We start from the raw sequence: 25933 nt of genomic DNA, 5'->3' as shown, positions 1-25933 counted from the left end.
AATTTTATTCAGTTGTTTCTGTAATACGTATGCTTAACGACAAATCTAATTGGCTTGTTCTTGTCATCTAACCAACTCATCCACCGAGTTTTGTCATAATCCATTCCCAACGTTTTGAGACAACATACTATATATCAGTTTTAGCCCTATCGTTCAATGGTGAAGAATCACTTAAAAATTCTCGTATCCGGATCTGCATTCGAATCTTCACCAAAATCTAATCATTTCGTCCATGTCACATATCCAACCTGTCCACCAAATTTCGGCCGAATCTGTCCACAAATTTTTGAGATATCCTGTTCACAGACAGACAAACAGACAGACAGACAAACAGGGGTGAAAACATAACCTCCTCCATCCACCGTCGGTGGTGGAGGTAATAAAAATAGCAAAGTGTGATATTTTCTGAAATAAATTGTATAATTGTTCATTTGAAACACACCACAACAAGTTCCCACTTGACGTCGTAGATGCATTCCTAGATAGAAGGTGTGTCATGAATAAAAACGACGTTAAGCAGACAAGATATTCCCATAGACGTTGTGTTATAGTGGGGATATGTGTTCCCAGTGCACATTTTCATTCACCCCAACATAACTTTAATTACAGTAGCCGAATCAACATAACTTCACCAAAAACTCAAAAAGTTCAGATTTCCCCCAAACTTATTTTAGCGCAAGTGTAACAGCCTCAGGCACATCCATTAGTACAAGCATGTGTAACATAGATAAACCACACAGGAAAAATGTAATCTTGCCTGCACATTCATGCGTGTAATCACTTGTTAGGTTTGCCTGCAGAACGCACAGAACGATGTGATTTCATTTTAAAACATGTTTTTTTACCAGATTTGTTTTGATTTTGTGTGGAGCACCTCAATGGACCTCTAAAAATGTAAATACAAGTTGAGTAAACCTCACGAATAAGCAGTCCCCAAAGAGGACAGGAGACGAGACCATGTGCATAGCATATAGTACCCTTTAAAAGTGATGCATGGCCTCACGGCGGTTATTTTAAAATAAATTTGAATTGTTCACAAATTTCACATTTCAACGCGGCACAAAAACAGCAACCACAAAATTTTACCTTTAAATAGTCTTCTATAAAAGTGAAAATCAAGCAGGAAATCAGCGAAATGTGCAAACCAGAGCGAGCAAACCAAATGGCAGACTTTCACTTGCAAAGCTACAGTTCAACATGGCAGAGTTCCAAACATGATGTTTGATTCGACGTTGTTTCAAAAAAAAAAAGTACATTTTCATAGTTATATTAATATAACTATATTAATATAATGAAAGTAGATCACACAAACATGTGAATCAATGCGATCTCCTGTAATAAAAAGCTGTGTGCGTAAAAGAAGAAGGGAGCACAGGAGAGCCGGTGGGGAGGTGAAGGGAAGAGCCAGTGGGGGGGGGGGGGGGGGGGGGAGGGGGAGGGGAAGGAGAAGAGCCGGTGGGGAGAGGGAAGGGAAAAGCCGGTGGGGGGGGGGGGGGTGAGGGGGAGGGAAGAGCCAATGGGGGAGGGGAAGGAGAAGAGCCGGTGGGAGAGGGGAAGGAAGAGCTGGTGGGGGGAGGGGAGGGGAAGAGCCGGTGGGGGAGGGGAAGAGCCGGTGGGGGAGGGGAAGGGAAGAGCCGGTGGGGGAGGGGAAGGGAAGAGCTGGTGGGGGGAGGGGAAGGGAAGAGCCGGTGGGGGGAAGGGAGGGGAAGAGCCGGGGGGAGGTGAAGGGAAGAGCCGGTGGGGGAAGGGAGGGGAAGAACCGGTGGGGGAAGGGGAGGGGAAGAGCCGGTGGGGGGAGGGGAGGGGAAGAGCCGGTGGGGGGAAGGGAGGGGAAGAGCCGGCGGGGGGAGTGGAGGGGAAGAGCCAGCTGGGTGGGGTTGGGGCAGAGACTGAGCCGTGGAGGCAAGGAGGGAGGTGGTGCCTGGACCCAAAGGCGTAGTTTGACTTCTCTATTTTGGGGGGCAAGGGCTTAATATTAATAATGGATCGTTAGGTCTGACTTCCATTATTGTTACTCACATTTAAATATGTGATGTGCCATGACCAAACATTGGTACATCACAGGTGATGAAGGTTGTGGTCAAGTTTCATCATAATTGTGTGTGTACATGAACAAACCCAATATACCTCAATGTTTTTTAATGTCGTGAACAAACTTTAGTCACAAAATACCAAATATAATTTGTGTCAAGTTTGATCACAATCCCATCAGTGGTTTTGGAGAAGAAGTTGCAAGTGTTTACGGACTGAAGGACGACGCGCCATCGCATAAGCTCCCCATAACTACGTTCCAGGTGAGCTAAAATTCTGCACAGGGGAAAATGAAATGGCGGAAAAAAAAAGAAAGGTTGAATGCCACACCCAACAATATAATCATGCCTCCGCTGACGAAGTCGCCCGAGGCATTATGTTTCCAGGTTGTCCGTCCGTCCGTCCACGATAACTTGAGAATGGCCGAAGGGATCTTAGTCAAACTTGGTGCAGTTATGTATAATGAGGTAAAGATGAACTGATTAGATTTTGGGGTCACGAGATCTAAGGTCAGAGGTCATGTTAGGTAAATATCCTGTTACCATGATAACTTGTGAACCAGTGATGGGATTCTGACCAAATTTGGTAAGATTATGTACAATGTTGTAAAGATAAATTGATTAAATTTTGGGGGCAAAGGTCAAAGGTCAAAGTCTGTTATAGGTCTATAACTTGAGAATGGCTAAAGGGATCTAATTCAAACTTGGTACAGGTATGTATAATGATGTACAGATTAACTGATTAGATTTTGGGGGTCCCGATGTCAAAGGTCAGAGGTCATGTTAGGTAAAAATGTGATAACTTGAGAACAGCTGAATGGATTTAAAGCAAACTTGGTACAAGTATTAAAATGATGTAATAATGTGGGCGGAGGCATATCGGTCAACATTGTGACGTCGAAGAGTGTCGTTCTAGTTTGGATTTAATTTAGCGATATCATCATTAGCAATTGTCATTAGAAAAAAACAAGTAGCCTATGTTCAACAGAAGGTTCAATTTGGTCTATATGTCAAGTTTGGTGGCAATTGGCCCAGTAGTTTGGGTGTGATTGGTGCGTCACACGGACAGACACACAGATACACAGAAAATGACTTATTTATAAGATGTGCAGAGCAAGAGATGCAAAGAAAGTTACCAATACGTAGAGTAGGGAAAAACAATGTACAGCATACGTGCGGAATTAGAATAGGTGGGAATGTGTATATGTCATTTGGAGATGACTCCAATGTTATACCCTTAGATCCGGGACAGACAGCAGAGAAAGGAGTTTGCGTGGGATAAATTATGCTTCATCTTTATGGCAGAAATGTGTATTTTATGGTGGTGGTGGTGGTGGTGGTGTGTGTATGTGTTATTTATATTATTAAAAGATTATATGTTATTTAAAGATTAAATCGAACTTTGTTTTGTGGTCCAGTGCACCCACCAGTATTGGTTCCACACCATACAGAGATTCCTGCAGAACATCCTAAGCAGGAAGACCACGCCACATCGATTCCTGAAAACACAAACCTCTCTATTGTCCTGGAGGCTCAGGGAAACTACATATCAGGTAAAAACATAACACCAAACGTCCTTGGTTTGACCTCCCTTGAGGAGTTATCTGTGAAGCTTGGAGATATGTACAGTGCATTCAGAAAGTATTCAGACCCCTTCACTTTTTTCACATTTTGTTATGTTGCAGCCTTATGCTGAAATAGTTTAAATTCATTTTTCCCCTCATCAATCTACACTCAATACCCCATAATGACAAAGAGAAAACAGGATTTTAGAAACTTTTGCAAATTTATTTAAACAAAACAACTGAAATATCACATTGACATAAGTATTCAGACCCTTTGCTATGACACTTGAAATTTAGCTCAGGTGCCTCCCATTTCTCTTGATCATCTTTGAGATGTTTCTACACCTTGATTGGAGACCACCTGTGGTAAATTCAATTGATTGGACATGATTTGGAAAGGCACACACCTGTCTATATAAGGTGTCACAACTGACAAAATGCCACAGCGAGGTGTCACGTAAGGTGTCACTGGTGTCACAGCCTCAGCTGACAAAGCCCACAGAATCTTGTTTCTCACCGTCTGAGAGGCCTTTAGGTGCTTTTTTGCAAACTCCAAGCGGGTTTTCATGCGTCTTTCACTGAGGCGAGGCTTCCGTCTGGCCACTCTGCCATAAAGCGCAGATCGGTGGAGTGTGGCAGTGATGGTTGTCCTTCTGGAAGTTTCTCCCATCTCCACACAGGATCTCTGGAGCTCAGCCAGAGTGACCTTCGAGTTCTTGGTCACCTCTATTACCAAGACCCTTCTCCCCCAATTGTTCAGTTTGGCCGGGCGGCCAGCTCCAGGAAGACTCCTGGTTGTTCCAAACTTCTTCCATTTAAGAATTATGGAGGCCACTGTGCTCTTGGGAACCTTCAATGCAGCAGAGATTATTTTGTAGGCTTCCTCAGATCTGTTCCTCGACACAATCCTGTCTCTGAGCTCTGCAGGCAGTTCCTTCAACCTCATGGCTTGGTTTTTGCTCTGATATGCATTGTCAGCTGTGAGACCTTATATAGACAGGTGTGTGCCTTTCCAAATCATGTCCAATCAATTGAATTTACCACAGGTGGTCTCCAATCAAGGTGTGGAAACATCTCAAAGATGATCAAGAGAAATGGGAGGCACCTGAGCTAAATTTCAAGTGTCATAGCAAAGGGTCTGAATACTTATGTCAATGTGATATTTCAGTTTTTTCTTTTTAATAAATTTGCAAAACTTTCTAAAATCCTGTTTCCTCTTTGTCATTTTGGGGTATTGAGTGCAGATTGATGAGGGAAAAAAATGAATTTAAACGATTTCAGCAAAAGGCTGCAACATAACAAAATGTGAAAAAAGTGAAGGGGTCTGAATACTTTCTGAATGCACTGTACGTCGTTGCTTGTACGGCAAGCACACCAAGCACAACCGCGATTAAGGCGATTGTTGACACACGCCAACAATTAATCCCATGAATAACTGATCTAAAAGGTTGAATTTGGACGGCACATATCCCGAGCGTTTGGGTAACGTGCCTGTTTGATTTTTTTCTTGTCTAAACACGTGCAATGATCCAAACAAGGGAGTGAGTGCCTTCATTAGTTCACCTCCAGGTGTTTTCCAATTAAGCGAACCTGTTGACGTTGGAAAGATGGCAGAAACGTACACACACACACACACACACACACACACACACACACACACACACACACACACACAGAAGGGAATAGCATGGGGTGAAAACCCCAGGCTGTTGGTTGTAAGGCTGACTCCATGGAGAATGGCAGGAGAGCGAAGACAATGGTGGTCCCCATGATGACTTACACTGTGGTCTACAACAACACAATATTTGATGGATTTTGAACCCTGCTTCACCACACTTTGCAAACTACACGATTGTTCCATCTCCTGCCGAATAATAATTCCTCTGGATTTGTGGGACAAATTCGTTCTCATTTTTCTGTGCAGCGAAATTATTTCTCTCATGTACAAATTTCACAGATTGCTCACACCTTTGTACTTTTTTGATGGTGATGCTATCTTGTACGTATCTGCGAGCTCATCGTGCAAGGTCAAGGTTAAAATAATTTTGAACTCTCCCAAAAGGCACTCTTATTTATTTCATTAATTATTTATTTTGATTGGTCAATGTTGAATTTTCACGTTTGATGTCGATAATCCCGAACGCCGATATCAAATCCTTCATTGTTTGGTACGCTCCCAATTATACTGTAGTTGTATTCATGGTCTCCTCTCTACCTTTTTCTAAGTTTTAGAAATGTCACCTCCAGGTTACATCAGTGAAGATTGGGGGACAAAAGACCAACAGATAAACCACAGCATGGACACGAGTAAGTGGCTTGTCCTCTTAACGGACCACAAGAGTTCTGCATTGCTTATTCAATCGCCATCGGATGTTTTGTTGCTTTATCGTCGTTTTGATTTAATTGAAATAAAAACTGCCTGTTGGATATATTTATTTTGTCTCATCGTGTTTTAAAATGCAAGGTTTTTTTTTTTCTTTCTTTTTTTTTTGTATACTGAATCGAGGCTCGTGAAAGAGCAAACATTTACTTCACAAACAAATCAACCAGACAAACAAAATATATAAAAAGAGGGAGCGGAAGACAAGATGGGGAGAGAAGGGGAAGCACACAACCACAACATTTGAGAGCAGGGAGATGTGTGGAAGGGAGAGGGCTTGGGGGGAGGAGGTGTGGGAAGGGGGGGGGGGGGGAGGAGGTTTTTTGGATATAATGCTGTCCTTTCAGGTTCCCCTGCAGAACTCTATCCAAATCCTGTGTCTCCTTCCAGTTCTATTCAAGGTGAGTAAGAGAACTTCAATGGGCTCTGACTTTTGATGAACCGGTGTCCTCTTTGTCATCGTGGTGGTGTCTTTCAACAAATTATCTCGTGATGTTACACCTACTTCATATTGTCACTTTGCTCTTTGCGCTTTGAGCCTCCAGTCTGTGTGCTTTTTCATCGATGTTTTTCAGATCTGCAGCCGGGGACGTACCGTGAACCTGCGTTCTGGTGCTCCGTAATCGTACTATGAGCTTAACCAGCACGTCGGTGAGCCGTTCCACGCGTCTCAGCCCTCGCCCACCATCGACAGCTTCACCGACCCCTCCAAATATGAGCGATTCTGCCTTGGCCTGCTGTCAAACATTAACCGCAGCCATATTGTAGAGATGACGAGAAGACACATTGGTTTGCCAATGTTTGCTTGTTATGTCAGAGGGAGAACCACTTGCAATGTTAAACTTTGATAACCTCATCTGTGAGGATGCAAAAAACCAGAGGGTTTGTGGATGTGTTCTGTACTCGTTGGTAGGCAATCCCTAAAATCTGAGCCAAAGCCATTTCGATCCAAGATAGCGGGTCAATTGTGGATAAAGATTTTATTTTGTGATTTTCACCATTATTCTCTTGTCAAGCACCCCATTTTCTTTCCCCCCCCATGCCTCCAAAATATTACACAAAATATTTCTGAGCACACAGTACAAAGTGTCAAACGTGCCCTCATCAAACAGATGTCGGATCCGAATCCCAAGAAGCTCCAATTGTCATTGGACCACAAACAGGCAAATTTTCTGATAATGTATTGGAATATGCCCCACACCACGACTGGGAGACCAGCCGAGCTATTTCTATTAAAAAAAGGCAGCCACAGACAAGATTTTTTTTTTTTTTGTATACAAGATCGTGAAAGAGCTAGCATTAATCACACACAAAATCAAACAGACCCATAAAACGTAATAAGGGGAGCGGTAGACAAGATGGGGAAAGAGGGGAAAGCATACAAACACAACATTTGAGAGCAGGGACATCGGGAGATCTGTGGGAGGGAGAGGGCTTGGGGGGAGGAGGCATGGGAAGGGGTGGGGCGGGGGGGGGGGGGTGGTGGGAGAGGTAAATAAATACTTCGTATATGTGCCTTTGGAAACAATTACAGCTTCGAGACTTCTTGGGTATGTCTCTAGATAAGCTTTGCTCATCTGGATTTGGGGAGTTTCTCCCATTCTTCCTTGCAGATTTGCTCAAACTCTGTCAAGTTGGATGGGGAGCGTTGGTGAACACCAATATTCAAGTCTTTCCACAGATTCTCAAAGGGATTCAAGTCTGGGCTTTGGCTGGGCCACTCAAGGACTTTAATGTTCTTGATCTGAAGCAATTCCAGTGTTGTTTTTGCGGCATGCTTCGGGTCATTGTCCTGTTGGAATGTAAATCTTCGCCACTTTATAAGGTCTTTTGCTTTCTGAAGCAGGATCTCCTCAATGATTTGCCTGTATTTGGCTCCATTCATTGTCCCCTCTATCCTTACAGGTCTCCCAGTTCCTGTCGCTGAAAAGCATCCCCGTAGCGTGATCTTGCCACCACCATGCTTCACGGTAGGAATGGTGTTAGATGGGTGATGAGCTGTTCTCGGTTTCCGCCAGACGTAGTGCTTTGCATTCAGCACAAAGAGTTGAATTTTAATCTCCTCAGACCACAGAATATTTTGCCTCATCCTCTGAGTCTTTCACGTGCCTTTGTGCAAAATCCAGGCGTGCTGTCCTGTGGCTTTTCTCAGGAGTGGCTTCCGTCTGAACATTCTCCGATAAAGCCTAGATTTGTGAAGTGCTGCAGAGACTGTTGTCCTTCCGCCAAGGTTCTCTTAACTCAGCCAGGGAACTCTTTTGTTCTGTCAAAGTGGTCATTTGGGTTCTTGGTCACCTACCTGAGCAAGGTACTTCTTCCTCTGTTTGGTCAGACGGCCAGCTCTAGGAAGAGTCTTTGTCGTCCATATTCTTTCCATTTCCTTGTGATGAAGCTCACTGTGCTCTTGAGAACTTTCAACACTCTAGAAATTGTTTTATACTCTTCCCCAGATCTATGCCTCCTCACAATTCTATCTGAGTTCTACGGACTTCATGGTAGAGTTTCTGCTCTGACATGCACTGTCACCCGTGGGACCTTATATAGAAAGGTGTTTTTTTTTCTAAATCATGTCTAATCAATTGAATTGGCCACAGGTGGACTTCAATCAAGTTGTAAAGACATCTCAAGGATGATCAAAGGAAATTGGATGCACCTGAGCTGAATTTGGAGTGTCATAGCAAAGGGGTTGAATACTTATTGACTCAAGACATTTCAGCTTTTCATTTTTAATGAATTTGTAACAATTTCTGAAATAAACTTTTCCCTTTCATATTATGGGGTATTGGGGTATTATGTGCAGATCAGTCACAAAAAATCTCAATTCAATCCATTTTAAATTCAGGCTGTAACAACAAATTGTGAAGAAGTCAAGGGGTGTGAATACTTTTGATGGTACTTTATATTCGTAGTAAAAATATTCTCTTTGATGGGAAATAAATAATCTCAAAGAAGATATAGTCAGTGAAACAGAAACGGTGTCACTGGGTTTCATTTTAACACTGATGCCTTTTTATCATTCGGGTAATGTAAAATTTCACAACTCTGTAAAATGATGTAACACGAGATTTCACTGTCTTTAATCCAGGTTCGTTTATCATATGGAATATTGATCCTTCACACATTTGAGATGAAACATGAGTCTAAACATATTTATTTGGTGATGTTGAGGTGTATGATTGCTGGATGTCTGTTTACTTTGAGGTGACAAGTATAATATGTTTAAATATTATTGTTTACCAAATTCGTCACCTGGAAGATGATAACCCTCCTGCATGGCCGTGGTTATTTGTTCGGTGGTAAAACTATCCTTCATGATGATGCTTTCTGGTCTCAGTAATTTCCCGCAATTTCCCGCAATTTCCCGCCATGGACAGAGTTTCGAAAAAGATTCTAAAATGTCACACCAGACACATCTTTGTATTTTATTAGACTTCTGTGTCGTGTCTCTTTTTAATGTTGTTAGATCTTTACATTTAACTGCTTCTGATTGAGCTTTGGCAATTGTGCTGCTTCAGTACTTTTGTTCACTGCTGCAAGAATCACTCGTCACGACGAATGGAAATAATTTGCACGTTTTGTTCAGGAGGATGCCAAATGAAAAATGTCGTAGATGGTCTCTGATTTGATAAGCAGGCCGTGTATGTGCAAGCTCCCTCATGTGCATTCATTACCTGGTGAAGTGGATATTAAAAAGGATGGAGCTTGGATGATCATTTGACCCAGAATCCCTCTGCTTTATCTTGTCACATCACCTTTGCATATCATTACAGGGGCGGATCCAGAATAATTTTAGGGGGGGGGGGGGGGGGGGGATCACTTGAGCTTAAGATATTCACAGATCGTGAAATCTACCACCAAGCCTTTTCATCAATGCATTCATCGTTTATTTTTCACTTGACAATATTTAGCTGAAAGAGAGATTATATTGTCCTGAATAGTGATGAATGTATGCTTTACTGGCTTACACACACACACACACACACACACACACACACACACACACACACACACACACACGCACACACACACACGCACACACACGGTATATGTCAGACGCTGATGTCAGGTAAACGCTGACATCACGCTTACCTGCTCAGCCACCTCCCTCAATTCTCTCAGGTGCATATTATCTGGCTCCGGAGCTTCATCTAATCTTAGCTTTCCTATCTGTTTCTTTAATTTCTCCACTCCGCCTGGATCTTCTGTGAAAGCCTTTCCTCACCTCCTTGATAGATACTCTCAGCTGGTGACGAATTCACCTGACTGTTCTTGTGTACATGTTGAAGCAAAATACCTGTTTATAAGCCTGCTATCTCACTTTCCTCACGAATCACTATCCCTGTGCTATTCCTCAATGGTCCCACGCTTGTCCTCAGCCGAAGCTGTTGTTTACCCCTTATTTACTCAATGAATGCCTTGCTATTATACAACAACAAACTATTATACAACAAAAACAAACAACAATAGGCACTTTAAGGCCATTTTCCCCGCCAGAGCGGGGAGAATAAAGATGTGGGAAGAAAGTGGTGCAGAATACTATTATATTTTATGGTGTATATATGCAGAATATGGTGTAGAATAGCCTATATTATATGGTGTACATATGCAGAATATGGTGTAGAATAGCTTATATTATATGGTGTATATATGCAGAATATGGTGTAGAATAGCCTATATTATATGGTGTACTCGTATATATATGTAGAATAGCCTATATTATATGGTGTACTCGTATATATATGTAGAATAGCCTATATTATATGGTGTACTCGTATATATATGTCGAATAGCCTATATTATATGGTGTATATATGCAGAATATGGTGTAGAATAGCCTATATTATATGGTGTACTCGTATATATATGTAGAATAGCCTATATTATATGGTGTATATGTGCAGAATATGGTGTAGAATAGCCTATATTATATGCTGTATATATATGCAGAATATGGTGTAGAATAGCCTATATTATATGGTGTATATATGCAGAATATGGTGTAGAATAGCCTATATTATATGGTGTATATATGCAGAATATGGTGTAGAATAGCCTATATTATATGGTGTATATATGCAGAATATGGTGTAGAATAGCCTATATTATATGGTGTAGAATATCCATCAATAAATTAGTTTTATAGCACTACCTATATAACTACTACTCAATGAATGCCTTGCTATTATGCTTAATCTAGGCTCTCTGCTCACCTTCACTCTTTCATTCCTCTTTTCTCCCGCCTCTGGAACAAACTCCCTCACTCTCTTCAATCCCACTCCTCCCTCCAGCTCTTTAAAACTGCTGTTCACCACCATCTCTTATCTTACCCCATCCAAAACCTTGATCTTTTCTACCCCCGCTAATTCACCCCAGATACATTTTTTCGAAATTCCAACTTCTTTCCTGGAAGTCCTTGCAGTGTCCATATGTTTTATACCTCTCCCACCTCCCCCCAAGCCCTCTCCCTCCCACATTTCTCTCGATGTCCTTGCTCTCAAATGTTGTGTTTGTGTCCTTCTCCCTCTCTCCCCATCTTGTCTACCGCTCCCCTTATTTTGTGTTTTATGTGTCGGTTTGTCTTTTTGTGTGATTAATGTTAGCTCTTTCACGAGCCTCGATCTTGTATACAAAAAAAAAAAATAAAGAAGAAGTTTTTATAGTCATGTCCTTCTCATACTCTCTTGGCTTAACGAGTTATTTTCTTAACTTGCTTCTTCTTGCACCTATCAATACCATTACGTTTGTGGGGGTAGGGGATGAAATACCATAGTGGAGATAGAACTGTGTAAGGTAGCATGGACTGCAGGTGAGTAGGAAGCCAATTTCCTCGATGTATTTAAGTAGAAAAACTGTGAGCTGAAGATCGTTTATGAGTCTTCACACGGGGGCGTGGAGCTTGTGTTATATAGATAGGGGTTAAGATTAGTCTCCCAGTATGTGATTGCCTACTGTGATTTTTCCCTATGTGGTTTTACAATTTGAACAATCCAGCTAAAAACGCACGTCTTTAAACAACAACAACCGACATAACTGTCGACAGAAACCCGAACATTCCCGTGCAGATTAAACCCTGCCTCCAAGGAATCGTAATCGACAAGTAAGCCTGCCCACATGAACACGAAAGGAAAAAGGCCACGCCCTGAAGTTCGTCATTGGTCGAGCCCGACCATGGGGAGATTCAGTGGAACTCAGCGATTGGTCGGTGTGATGTCAGAGTGAGAAGGTTCGAGAGCTAGGAGGAAGAAGAATCGCTCAACCTCTCTCTCATACTGGCTTCAGATCGGGCGGTCGCTCTTTGTCCTTTGTCTTTGGCTCTCGGCTGCAGCTGGCTTGTGTAAAGCTTTTGAGGAGAGCTTTCGGAGCTGTTGTGGGACTTTGGAATAGTCGGAGGAGGGTTGTTGTTGGTGGTGCTCTTTGGAGACAGAGGAGGTCGTGAGCAAGGCGAAGGAGGCTATCCTGTCCGCTTACCTCACACCGGTGGCTGCTACACGCGCGACTCCATGCCATCTTGTGCGCTTCCCGTGTGGTGACTCAGATTTCCAACGACCACCAGGCTCCTCGAGGCCATTTGAGAGGCAAAGCTGAGTGGCTGCCGGCTTAAAACATTTATTTTTATTTAATCTTTCCCCTTGTGTGTTTTCGGGTCTGAGTGGAAATATCTCACCGTAGGATTTATTTTACCTCAACCTTTATTTTGCCATGCTTGACTTTCATTAAATTTATTATTGTGGCATTTTTCATTTGTCGTGTTTCTGTGTTTGTGGGTTTGAATGTAAGCCAAGTGAGCTCCGTGCAGGTAAGCACTTTGGTTTCTTCACCCGCGCACGACGAACCAACCGCCAGTTTCGGGAATTAGCCTCGGCGGTGGGATAGATCAGTCGTTCATCACCCAGCAGTGTTAATTGTTCGGGCTGACACGAAAATACTATAAAAGTGCCTATGGTGCCTATACAGTGCCTTCAGAAAGTATTCACGCCCCTTGACTTTTATCACATTTTGTTGTGTTGCAGCTTGGATTTAAAATTCTAAATAGCAAAATAGCAAATAGCAAAAAAACTAAATTGCAAAATGTTTTCACACCTTCCAGCCTCACACCGTCTCCGAGATCCAACTCAACATTTCCTCCATCTGCAGCTCTGTCTGTGCACACCTTACACTTGAATGTACAGTCACATGAAAAAGTAAGTACACCCCATGTAAAGTTTTGACTTTTTCAACATACAGCTATTTGATCTTCATTTCAACAATATTGAGAGATAAAGGTGATACAATATAACAAATATCATGAAACATTTACATTTTGTAGTCCATTGTATAATTTAAATAAACATAAATGCAAATTCCGCATGTGGAAAAAGTAAGTACACCCTGACATTTATCACTATTTTAAATACATAAAATTAGAATCAGGTGCACCAGCTCAGGTGCAAATGATTAGAACATCGTTAGAGAGGATCTTGGAGGAACCTGTCTTATTTAAACCTCAGACATTTAGTTTGTTTTGCTCTTTGTTGTTGAAGTGTGCGGCGTCACCATGCCTAGATCCTGTCTTATTGCGGCGTCACCATGCCTAGATCAAAAGAGCTCTCTGAGGCCTTCAGAAAGAAGGTTATAGATGCCTCCGAGTCTGGGAAGGGATTTGAAAAGATCTCCAAACAATTTGAAATAAATCATTCTACTGTCCGGAAGATCATCTACAAGTGGAGAAGATTCCAAACAACTGCCAACTTGTTCAGGCCAGGCCGCCCCAGCAAGTTCAGCCCGAGAGCAGACCGCAAGATGCTGAAAGAAGTCTCTAAGAACCCCAGAATGTCATCACAGGACCTACAGGTAGCTCTTGCCACTGTTGATGTCAAAGTGCACGAGTCTACCATTAGAAGGAGGCTCTTGACCAATCGCCAAGCTCTGTTAAATCACCCCACGGTCTTCCTGCCCAATCATGAACTTCAGGGTATGGCTTGCCGGCTTTGCTTGGCGTGAGTGTTAATTAAGGCGGGGCTTATTTGCCGTTCGGCAATGTTTGGGTTTTGTCGGCGGTTGTGGTGGTTTAATGGATGTGTTGCATGGCCGGCCTGGTTGTAAATGTAAAACGTAAGGGAAAGATCACAGAGGGAATATAACATACTGGGGAAAATAACCTTAATCCCTAACTAGTTATCACTGCTTCACCCCTCATGTGAAGACACGTAAACAATCTTAAACTACAGTTTCCCTCCTTAAATACATTGAGATTTGTCCGATGTGTCCACGGTCTATGCTCTAACTATACAATCCTATCTTTACTATGGGATTCCATCGTCTACCCCCACAAACGTAACAATACTTTCTGAAGGCACAGTAAACTACCAATTATAAGCCATGCAATTCTTGCTTCAAGGCCGTAAACACAATTTTAAACATGCCCTCGCTGAGGTGTATAAGTTTCTGTTATTTAAATGCATGTGATTAGTTGTAATTAGGTTTTTATCAGCATTAGATAATCACTTTTTGGAGATTGGTGACGAACTTTGAACGGTGATCATCATCACATCACACGATCATCACACGATCATCACACGATCAGCGATTCTCCACGTGTGTAACTTTTTAACGCTTTTCGTAAATACGGCCCATAACATGCCCATAACATAATAACGGCCCATAAATCGGTTGTTCCTCGATGATAAACTGACATTTGCAGACAGACTGACAGACAAAGGGAACCAATTGCTTAAGCCCACTGTTCGCTTCGTGTACACAGGTTAATAAATATGACTTTCCTCACAAGGAACTTCAACTCATGAGGAGGCCATTAGGCAAATCATGCTTGCGTAATAGTCGTCAATCTATGTCCATTCTCCATATGGAAGTAAACAGCACGTACCATTTTAAAGTGTTTGGTATGATTTTGCCGAGGTTTGAATCACCAACGTCCCAGAGTTAGACGTTCTCACCATTACACCAGCAAGTGTGGTGCATTAGTGGAACAAAAGTATATTTTACACTCAATTATTTCCCCCCTAAAGTGTTGAAAACCATTAAAATGACACTGCAAAAACAATGATGCATTGTTGAAAGAACATACGACCATTATCAGGAAGTAACCAAGGTGTCATCCTTTCATTTTAATGGTGATATGTTAGATGTCAAATTAGATCGATCAAGATTAAATTACAAATGACAAGACATCTTATAAACCAGCAGTCGCACACCTGTCGACCTTATTTCTCGAATTTCGTGACCTGGAGGTGTAACAAACATGTTGCTTCCCAAACTGGCTGCAATTTATTTGTCTCTGACTCTCTCCGGAGTGCGAGGTAAATGAGGGCATTTTGCTTTTTAAAGTTGAACCTGGGATGCAGATCCTTGCTCGGAAAATTTTTGAATTGTTTAATTAATTATGGCCATGGTATCGTGTTGTGATTGTGCAGTGTTTGTTACCGCCACCACCGAAGGTGCATGGAGTTTCAATGGTTATGCTTTACCACGTCTGTTTGTCTGTGAAAAGGATATCTCAAAAATTAGATGGATTCGGATGAAACTTGGTGAACGTGTTGGATGTTTTACAAGGACGAATTTATTCGATTTTGGTGAAGATTCGGAAATATATGTGCAGTGATTCTTCAATTTTTTGAGTGATTCTTCACCATTCAAAGATCGGACCAAAAGCGATTTACAACATAGCATTTCAAAATGTTGTGGACAGGTTATGACATAAGTTGGAAGATGAGTTGGGTGAGTGGCAAGAACAAGCGATTAGAGTTTAGAGGGTTTTTTTTGGTTATGCAGATCCTGCATAACAGACTATGCAGATGCAGATTGGTTGCATCTGCAGGTTATGCAGATTGGTTGGCTATCAGTGGGATACAAAAACATCGGCTGTTCAGCCCATAGGTGTAGTTTGACCTCTTTATTTGGTGGGGGCAAGGGGTTAATATTTATAATGGGTAGCTAGGTCTGACTTCCAAAATTACCATTTGTCAGTGTAGTTACAGTGTACGTGAAATCACAAATACAGTTTACGTTCATTATTGTTACTCACGTTTAAATACGGGATGTTTTTATCTTAATTGTAAACTACTGAAAAAATAAGGTGGGGGCCCCTACGGCCCCTACTGCCCCCCCCCCCCACCCAAAACTCCGCCGATGGTTCAGCCTGATGGAGGTAAACGATTAAGTTACAAAGAGATTAAGTTATAAAATGGCTCGTGATGTCCAGATGTCTGTCCGTCCACCTGATAACTTTTTGCTATTTTGCTACTCCTCCCTTATCACACGGCTGATTGCTCTGAAACTCGATACAGTCGTTTTACTCGATAGCCCGCAGGGTCGCTCAGTTTTAGAGTTTTCGATTTTGGATCAGGGGGCTTCCCATGGGATCAGGGGATTCCCAGGGGGGTGGGGGGTTGTGGGAAGTGGGTTCACCCAAATCAGCAGAGTTCTGAACTCCAACTTCAAGACATGACCGTCAGCCCACTCAGGGATATTTTTTTTACATGTTCACATTGGTCTATGTTAATTGAGCATATAAAAGACAATTAAAGGTCAACAAGTTGACACACCAACGGAGTGTATGGGGAGGCAGGTGACATGCACGAGGAGAGAAATAACACAAAATTGAGAAGAAAGGTACGGAGAAGAACAAAATGGGAAAGAATCGGTGTGCATAGAAGAGATAATCGATATGCAAGGTAAGTAAAAGGTAAAAGTGATAAAAGTATGCAAGGTAAAAGTGATAAAAAGAGAATGATTGAATGAAAGTGGGTAACCTGCCTGGACCTTGGGAGGGTGAGGAGGTGAGCATTTCTTCAGGAACGTGTATGACCTGAGCTATATTTGGGGAGGGCAGAGGTTGGAGAGCACAGAAGAGCAAGGAAACGTGTACGCCTGCAGAAAGTGGAAAGCTCACCAACTTACCACTGGTTGAACTTAGCACCAGCAACTCATTTTGAGTGAAGACAAGAATAAGTCTGAAGTGCCATTCCATCACCCACGAATAAGGAATAATAATGCTCCAACTTTCTCAACTTCACATGATGTCGTGAAGAAGGCTGGCAGTGAAAGGGACAAACAGAAAATCTTGGAAGCTGACAGACGCATACTGCAGCGTCTTGTCACCACTTACGAGGATCGCCGGCAAGTTGGTTGTTCTGCAATCCTGAAACATGAACTGATGCCTGTACTAATCTCTCTTGCTGAAATGAATCGGTGACTCTGCACCAGGAACATATCCATGCTTGCAGATCTCTTGTCTCATAAGAGATGCTCAAGCATTAATTGTCAGCATCTGATTGCCTGCAAATGAGCTAACAGATGTATTCATCAAAAGTGTACGTAACATGGGCTCAGGCTTCAACGCAATAGATGTTGTCTTTGATCAATACGGAATTATTATTCAATCAAGCTGGGCACAAGATCAATGACAAGTAAGAGTATTCAACTTGTTAAACATGTTGTAGAAGGTCATCATGTTCCCTTACTGAAGCCATGGTCTAGTTTTCTCGCAATGCCAGAAAATAAAGCTCACTTGTCCTGAGTTTGTCTGAGCAAATTATTTCCAATGCTCCACCACACAGAAACTGTGGCTGCTGGGAGCTTCACGGGTCAGGTAGATGTTCAGTCATCAAATTAAAACATTGATGTTAGTTTCCTGAGAGTTGCGCACGAGGAAGCAGACCAGTGTCTCGATCATTTTCCTCGTTTTAAGGATGAAAGGTCACTGATGAGGTGTACTCAATATGTACGCGTTAGGGGAATTAGGGCAAGACATAAGGGGAAGGTGAGTTTACAAGAGTGAAAGCTGAGCTAGCAGGTTTGTTTGTCACATACACAATGTACTGCAAAAAGACTCCATTGATACACCATGGCGTATTCTCTTTCCCAAAACTGGCAAGGCAGAAGCTTTGCCCCCAACAAGCGATGCTCTTCATTTGCACTTGAAAATAATGCACTTCCATAGCAGGTGTGTGGAGGTGTGCTCATCTACCTAAACGAAAGGTTCCCCAACCTACACAAATGGGATGGAGAAAGTGTGAAAGAGTACATCAGCCAGTTCTCATGTCTATCTCTTCATCATGCATATATATATTATCATGTTCAATGTTCATTCAAAAAACACCATCATACCCTTTGTTGCATGTGTCTCGAATCTGGTTTGCGATGTACAACTGTGTGTAGATGTAATGAGGATGAGTGTGCAATCATGTATTTGTAGTATTATGGCAAGTCAACTTTGTTAGGTCATGTGCTCAAAGTTGTTCTGGCAATGACGAATTAGGGTAAGTTATATGATTGATTTCTGTTGATATATGTTGTTCATGTAAAGTGTTCAAGAGGCGACTTTATTAACAGTTGAATTTTTTTGTGTTATTTCCATTGCCCTGTTCAGACATATTCCAGTTTAAAACTAGAACGGCACTCAGAGAGCATACCTCCGCCTGGTTAGCCGTATCACTCAATGGTGAAGAATCACTTAAAAATTCTATTAGCTGGATCCGGATCCGGATCTTCACCAAAATCGAATCAATTCTTCCTTGTCACACACACAACCTGTCCAACAAGTTTCGTCCAAATACGTCCATAACTTTTTGAGATATCCTGCTATGTATCGTTTTTGGCTCTATCTCTCAATGGTGAAGCATCACTTAAAAATTAAATAACTCTCATATCCGAATCCATATTCATATCTTCACCAAAATAGAATCAAATCGTCCTTTTCAGACACCCAACCGGTCCACCAAGTTTCTTCCAAATCCATCCACAACTGTTTCAGATATCCTGCTATGTATTGTTTTTGGCCCGATCTCCCAAAGGTCACAAGTTTCGTCCAAATCCGTCCACAACTTTTTGAGATATCCTGCTATGTATCGTTTTTGGCCCTATCTCCCAATGGTGAAGAATCATTTTAAAATCCTAGTAGCCGAATCCGAATCCGGATCTTCACCAAAATCTAATAATTTCGTCCTTGTCACATACGCTACATCTCTGCCAAATTTTGTCCGAATCGGTCCACAACTTTTTGAGATATTTGGTTCACAAACAAACGGACAGACAAACAGATAGGGGTGAAAACATAACCTCCATCCAACTTTGGTCCCGACGGGGCCCGTCACGACATCTTTAGTTCTTTTTGAATGAATTTACTACTATAATTCAGCTTTTACTCGTGGGCGTAGAAGATTGACTACAATAATTCAGCTCAGCTTTTAATTGGGAAGTGGGCCCAGCCCGGCCGAGGCGGCCTCGACCGGCCTCGCCACCAAGCCTATAACCTTCCCGGGGCCCGTCCCGACATTTTTGGTTCTTTTTGAATGAATTTACTACTATAATTCAGCTTTTACTTGTGGCCGTATAAGATTGGCTACTATAATTCAGCTTTTACTCGTGGCCGTAGAAGATTGACTACTATAATTAATTCAGCTCTGCTTTTAATTGCGAAATGGTCCCAGCCCGGCCGAGGCGGCCTCGACCGGCCTTGCCACCTAGCCTATAACCTTCCCGGGGCCCGTCCCGACATTTTTGGTTCTTTTTGAATGAATTTACTACTATAATTCAGCTTTTACTCATGGCCGTAGAAGATTGACTACTATAATTCAGCTCAGCTTTTAATTACGAAATGGGCCCAGCCCGGCCGAGGCGGCCTCGACCGACCTCACCACCTAGCATATAACCTTCCCGGGGCCCGTCCCGACATTTTTTTGTTTCAGAGGTTTCCTCCTATCTTTCACCGTTCGGGAGATTAGCGCATGCAGACAAACAAACAAAAACTTTCTTTTATATATATAGAATAGATAGAATAGATAGAAGATAGATAGATAGATAATTTACTCTGTGAATATGAATATGAGTGAATAGGAGATATTGCAGGGTAATTCTGTGGATTCTTCAACGAAACATAAATGGTTAATTTTCAAATTAAACTTAAAAAACAATAGATCTTCATTTAAAATTTTGAAAATTAATTTAAAAGAAAAGTATGGGCTGAATTTTACGAAATTTGCTTCGTGAGCGTCTTGTTAACACAAGCCTAACCGTTAAACGCTGTAAAAATATCGTTGTACGTGCACAGCGAATCACACGTCTAAACAGCAATTTATGAAGGGAGATAAACAGCAGCTTCATTGCATGCACCTGAACAGCCGATTAGCCTAAGAAACCCCACCCATATCTCCAACATCCAATTGAAATGATGCATTTGCATAGAATCCCAGCACCATGGACAATTGCTGGATGGGATTCAGTGCATTGCTCCTCATCATAGGTTGTTCAAGGTCAACTTTAAACACTAGATTCCACAGCAAATGAAATGATTACTTTGGGATTCTGTAACTCGGGACAAATCTGATATTGTCATTCTTTTTCAGAGGACTGCATCTATCCTCAAAGATTCTCAATGCACGTTGGTGAATTGCCCGATTCCTATCCTCTTCTACTTCCTCTTGAGCCAATTCAAACACTCCTAATGCATCCATATTCACCGTCCCATCTAAACTACCAATATTATAAGCCATGCAATGCTTGCTTCAAGGCCTTAAACCACACTTTTAAATATGTTCTCACTGAAGACGTGTTAAAGTTTATTTGTTATTTAAACGCTTGCGATAAGGTTTTGATCCACATTAGATTACATTAGATAATCACTCTTTGGTGATTGGCGACTAACTTCGAACCGGGTGCTCATCGTATGATTAGCGATTCTAAATGCAGTCTAAATCTTAAACGTCTTTCGTAAATTCGGCCTGATGTGTTTTCCTTTGCAATTGATTGATGGAAAACATGACATCAGTGCCATTTTTAACAAGTTGATTTAATGTCACGCAGGTATTGTAAATCGGAAATTAAGGGGTTAAATAAAGACCCAGAATCCAGCTTGGGAACAAACCTTTTTGGATTCCGCATGTTCCAATTACGTAAAAAAACTTCGATCCCAACTTCAAGCACAAAAATGCCTCTGGAGGTGTATGTGGCCTTGTTTTTGCAAAATCCACCTGGACGACAATGCATTTGCAGCAGTCTTTGCAATATCTACAGTCAACCAACCAAAGACTTTTGAATTCTCCACTCTTGCCATTGAGTATTTTCGTCTTGTGTGCTCAACTTGATTCATACAACAATCTACTCGGCATATGCCCTCGGATGGACGTTAAACGTGTATAACGTCTGCCGGCATTAGTTAGTGGACATTAAATACCCCACCGTGTCCTTTTTGAAATGTAGTCGATATCATCGGCATCATGAACAAATTCCGGTCCTAAACTATAGAGGACATTACATCAGCGGCACAGCCACTCCCTCAGCCAATGATGCTGCTTTGTGCTGTTTTCGAACAAATACGAACGATTGGTTGCATAGCATCAAATACGAACGATTGGTTGTATAACATCAAATACGAACGAATGATTGTATAACATCAAATACGAAGGATTGGTTGTATAACATCAAATACGAAGGATTGGTTGTATAACATCAAATACGAAGGATTGGTTGTAAAGGAAGAAATACGAACGACTGGTTTTATAGCATCAAATACAAATGATTGGTTGTATAGCATCAAATACAAACGATTGGTTGTATAACATCAAATATGAATGATTGGTTGTATCGGAACAAATATGAACGATTGGTTTTATAGCATCAAATACGAACGATTGGTCAAAGCATCAAATACGAATGATTGGTTGTATAACATCAAATACAAACGATTGGATGTATAACATCAAATACGAACGATTGGTTGTATAACATCAAATGCAAATGATTGGTTGTAGACCATCAAATATGAACGATTGGTTGTATACCATCAAATAGGAAGGATTGGTTGTTTAACATCAAATACGAACGATTGGTTGTATAGCATCAAATACGAACGATTGGTTGTATAACATCAAATACGAACTATTGGTTGTGTAACATCAAATGCAAATGATTGGTTGTAGACCATCAAATACGAACGATTGGTTGTATAACATCAAATATGAACGATTGGTTGAAAACATCAAATACGAACGATTGGTTGTATAACATCAAATATGAATGATTGGTTGTATCGGAACAAATATGAACGATTGGTTTTATAGCATCAAATACGAACGATTGGTCAAAGCATCAAATACGAATGATTGGTTGTATAACATCAAATATGAATGATTGGTTGTATCGGAACAAATATGAACGATTGGTTTTATAGCATCAAATACGAACGATTGGTCAAAGCATCAAATACGAATGATTGGTTGTATAACATCAAATACAAACGATTGGATGTATAACATCAAATACGAACGATTGGTTGTATAACATCAAATGCAAATGATTGGTTGTAGACCATCAAATACGAACGATTGGTTGTATACCATCAAATAGGAAGGATTGGTTGTTTAACATCAAATACGAACGATTGGTTGTATAGCATCAAATACGAACGATTGGTTGTATAACATCAAATGCGAATGATTGGTTGTAGACCATCAAATACGAACGATTGGTTGTATAACATCAAATATGAACGATTGGTTGAAAACATCAAATACTGACGATTGGTTGTATAGCATCAAATACGGACGATTGGTTGTATAACATCAAATACGAACGATTGGTTGTATACCATCAAATAATATTGTTAACAATCAGTGTGACGACTCATTTCATATTCCTCAAAGAGCCCAAAATATTTTTGCCTTTTATCCCCTTTTAATTCACTGCTTTCAAACCCATGAGGAACACTGAATCCATGAGGAAGAACAAGCTGAATGCCTCAACTCTGTGTTTGCCTCTAAATCTTGTGTCCCAAACCCATTCCTCTCTGTACCCACCGTACCCAGTCGTACCCAGCTGCTCCTGGACTCTGTGTCCTTTCCTCCTGACAAGGTGGAAAAGTTTCTGTCAACCCTCGACTCTGATTCTGCAACTGGACCTGATGGCATCAGCCCATGGGTCCTAAAATCCTATTCTTCCGGTCTTTCACTCCCTCTCTCTGTTCTCTTCACCCTCTCTTTTGCTCAAGGTCATCTGCCATCTGCTTGGAAATCAGCCAACATCACCGCTTTGCACAAAAAAGGTGCAAAAACAGATCCTAGCAACTACAGACCAATCAGCCTTCTCCCAATTATCAGCAAAGTCATGGAATCCATCATTGCTTCAGATATGAAATCTTTCCTCTTCCCCAATGGCTTGATCTCTGATCATCAATTTGGTTTCAGACCTGGTCACTCTACTCTGGACATGCTGCTTCTGCTTTCTCAACAATGGATGGAGGTCCTCAATGCCAAACAGGAAATTAGAGCTGTCTCCCTTGACATATCACGTGCCTTCGATACGGTCTGGCTCCCCGCTCTGCTCACCAAACTCTCCTCCTTTGGTATCCATGGAAATCTCCACGCATGGCTGGCGGACTTCCTCTCTAGTCGTAGTCAACGTGTGGCCCTGAATGGGTTTCTCTCATCTCCTCTTCCTGTTCAGGCTGGAGTTCCCCAAGGCAGTGTTCTTGTTTTTCTGGTCTTCATCAATGATCTCTCTGACTCTCTTGAAAATCCTCTCTATCTCTTTGCTGATGACTCTACTCTCTGTTGCTCCATTCCTCATTCCTCAGATCAGCAGTCTGCAGCCTCATCACTTTCTGCAGACCTGGACAAAATCACAGACTGGGCAAACAAGTGGAACATGTCTTTCAATCCTGACAAATCTCACACTCTTACGATGTCTCTCCGAAAAGACCGACTGGACAACCCTCCCATCCACTTTCTGAATAATCCTCTCCAAGAAGTTCTGTCACTCAAGCTTTTGGGTCTCACTATCTGCCATGATCTTTCCTGGGAAAACCACATTTCAAATCTGGCCTCCTAAGCCAGTCGCCGACTGGGCATCCTCCGTCGTGCGAAGTCCTTCCTTGGCACACCTGAGCTCCTCACCACATACAAGGCTTTCATCCGCAGCTCAATGGAATACTGCTCTCCCCCCTGGGCTGGTGCTCCTGCCTTACACCTAGCTCGTCTTCACGCTGTTGAAACCAAAGCGTTCAGAATCATTGGAATCTCCCGCGATGAAGCTAACTCCAAGGGCCTTTCACTCACTCACCGCAGGCAGGTTGGTGGTCTTTCCGTCTTCTACCGACTCTTCTCTGGCCTTGCCCCCCCCCCCCAGCTCTTTCTGGGCTCTGTCCCCCAAATATTCCTACAGGTCGCACAAGATCTGCCTGGAACCCTTTTAAGGTTAAACTGCCAAAATCAAGACTCTCTGCTCACCTTCACTCCTTCATTCCTCTTTTCTCCCGCCTCTGGAACAAACTCCCTCACTCTCTTCAATCCCACTCCACCCTCCAGGTCTTTAAAACAGCTGTTCACCACCATCTCTTATCTTCCCCCATCCAACACCTTGATCTTTTCTACCCCCGCTAATTTCACCCCAAATCCACTTTTTTGAAATACCAACTTCTGTCCTGGAAGTCCTTGGTGTCCTTGTGTTTTATACTTCTCCCCCCCCCCCCCTTCCCACGCCTCCTCCCCCCAAGCCCTCTCCCTCCCACACATCTCCCTGCTCTCAAATGTTGTGTTTGTGTGCTTCCCCTTCTCCCCCCATCTTGTCTTCCGCTCCCTCTTTTTATATATTTTGTTTGTCTGGTTGATTTGTTTGTGAAATAAATGTTAGCTCTTTCACGAGCCTCGATTCAGTATTCAAAAAAAAACAAACAAAAAAAACACTTAAATGTGGATGTTAAAATGGACATCATAAAAATGGTCAACTACCTTTACCTTTACTTCTTTAATGGCCCCAAATATTCTCACCTCTATGGTCTGCCTGAGAGGTTTTTTTGGCTCAATTAATTCAGGAACCAGCTGACCAGGCTTGACATTCGACTGAAGGTGATTTGGACAAGCATTTGGAATTTGTTGAGCGTGTCTCCGATAACTTGCTGATTCTTCATTAAAAACACACCATGAGATGTTTTAACATACACCAAGTAATGAGAGCACACAGGACACCCAGCTTAACATCAATCTTAAGAACGACACACTTTGTTCTGAAATGCCCTGTCTATGAAGCCTCATTCAAACAATTCTTAGTCGGGTCAAGGAATTGAATCAAGAATAGATAACCCAAAGGTAAGTGCATTACCTCTGCACCAGTCTGACTGTGGTACATACGTGTTTGTAATATGCTCTCTCAATGTCTCAACAGCCCTTGAGTGTTCTCAAGAAATTGGATCTGACTTCCTATCTGTGGATGCAGGCGGTGGACAAGCCTTCGCCATTAGGTGAACAATTTTGTTCAGTAAATGGTGATTTTCATGGATATCGTTATTAATATGATGTATATTGCATTTGTTCTGATAATTACATTAAGAATGTAAATATGACATTATTGAGCAGGCAGGGAAGTATAATCTGGCTCCAGGTGGTACTTTATTTTGTAGTATTATTAAAGTACAGTATTCGACAATTTTCCGCTCAACGTGCACCAATTGCCAACATACAGCCAGGATAAAAGATTGAATATCCAATTTGCATATCATCTGCTTCAAATTTGCCATTGCTTGAGCTGGCAAATGTGCATGGTAGGCTGATTCATTGAGGAACTGAGGGTGGAGTCGATAATTTCAGAGGACGTGCCCGGAACAGTTGGGAGTTGATTTGGAGAGATGCATGGAGAGCGTCAGTTGAATTTGAGAGACACAAGGAGAGCGGCAGTTTGATTGGATATAAAAGGAGAGCGGTGGTTCTATTGGAGAGATACAGGGAAGGGAGAGAGCGGTAGTTGAGTTCTCCACTGGAGAGATAAGGAGAGAGCGGTTGTTGAGTTAGAGATATGGAGAGAGCTGGAGAGATAAAGGGAGGGCTGAAGGTTTGATGGAGAGATGTAGAGAGAGAGTAGCAGTTGTGATAGAGAAATATGGGGATAGCAGCAGTTGAGATGGAGAGATACAGCGATACAACAACAACAACAACATGCATTTTAAGGCTATGTTCCCTGCTAGAGCGGGGGTT

General features: G+C 42.0%; 1 protein-coding gene and 1 long non-coding RNA gene across 5 annotated transcripts in view; both read left to right on the top strand.

Annotated features, from left to right (window-relative positions):
* Nucleotides 1-9688, top strand: part of LOC137425405 (mothers against decapentaplegic homolog 3) — a 53344-nt gene extending 43656 nt beyond the window's left edge. Inside the window, exons 3-6 of one of the 4 annotated variants that reach the window (XM_068113807.2) lie at nucleotides 3449-3583; nucleotides 5843-5902; nucleotides 6323-6376; nucleotides 6551-9688. In XM_068113807.2, coding sequence (XP_067969908.1) covers nucleotides 3449-3583; nucleotides 5843-5902; nucleotides 6323-6376; nucleotides 6551-6609 — 308 coding nt within the window. In that variant the 3' untranslated portion in view covers nucleotides 6610-9688. Of the gene's footprint in view, nucleotides 1-3448; nucleotides 3584-5842; nucleotides 6202-6322; nucleotides 6377-6550 lie in introns of those variants that run through there. The other 3 variants (XM_068113810.2, XM_068113806.2, XM_068113805.2) reach the window with 3 other exon arrangements.
* Nucleotides 9689-15196: 5508 nt separating this feature from the next.
* The window catches only part of LOC144891563 (uncharacterized), a 53366-nt gene continuing 42629 nt past the window's right edge, over nucleotides 15197-25933 (top strand). The window contains exons 1-2 of the long non-coding RNA XR_013622994.1: nucleotides 15197-15271; nucleotides 25128-25203. This is a non-coding gene — a long non-coding RNA (uncharacterized LOC144891563). The remainder of the gene's footprint in view (nucleotides 15272-25127; nucleotides 25204-25933) is intronic.

Source organism: Myxine glutinosa, chromosome 4 (assembly GCF_964187855.1).
Source record: "Myxine glutinosa chromosome 4, kmMyxGlut1.1, whole genome shotgun sequence".
NCBI lineage: Eukaryota > Metazoa > Chordata > Myxini > Myxiniformes > Myxinidae > Myxine > Myxine glutinosa.
This window is presented reverse-complemented; position numbering and strand designations above follow the sequence as displayed.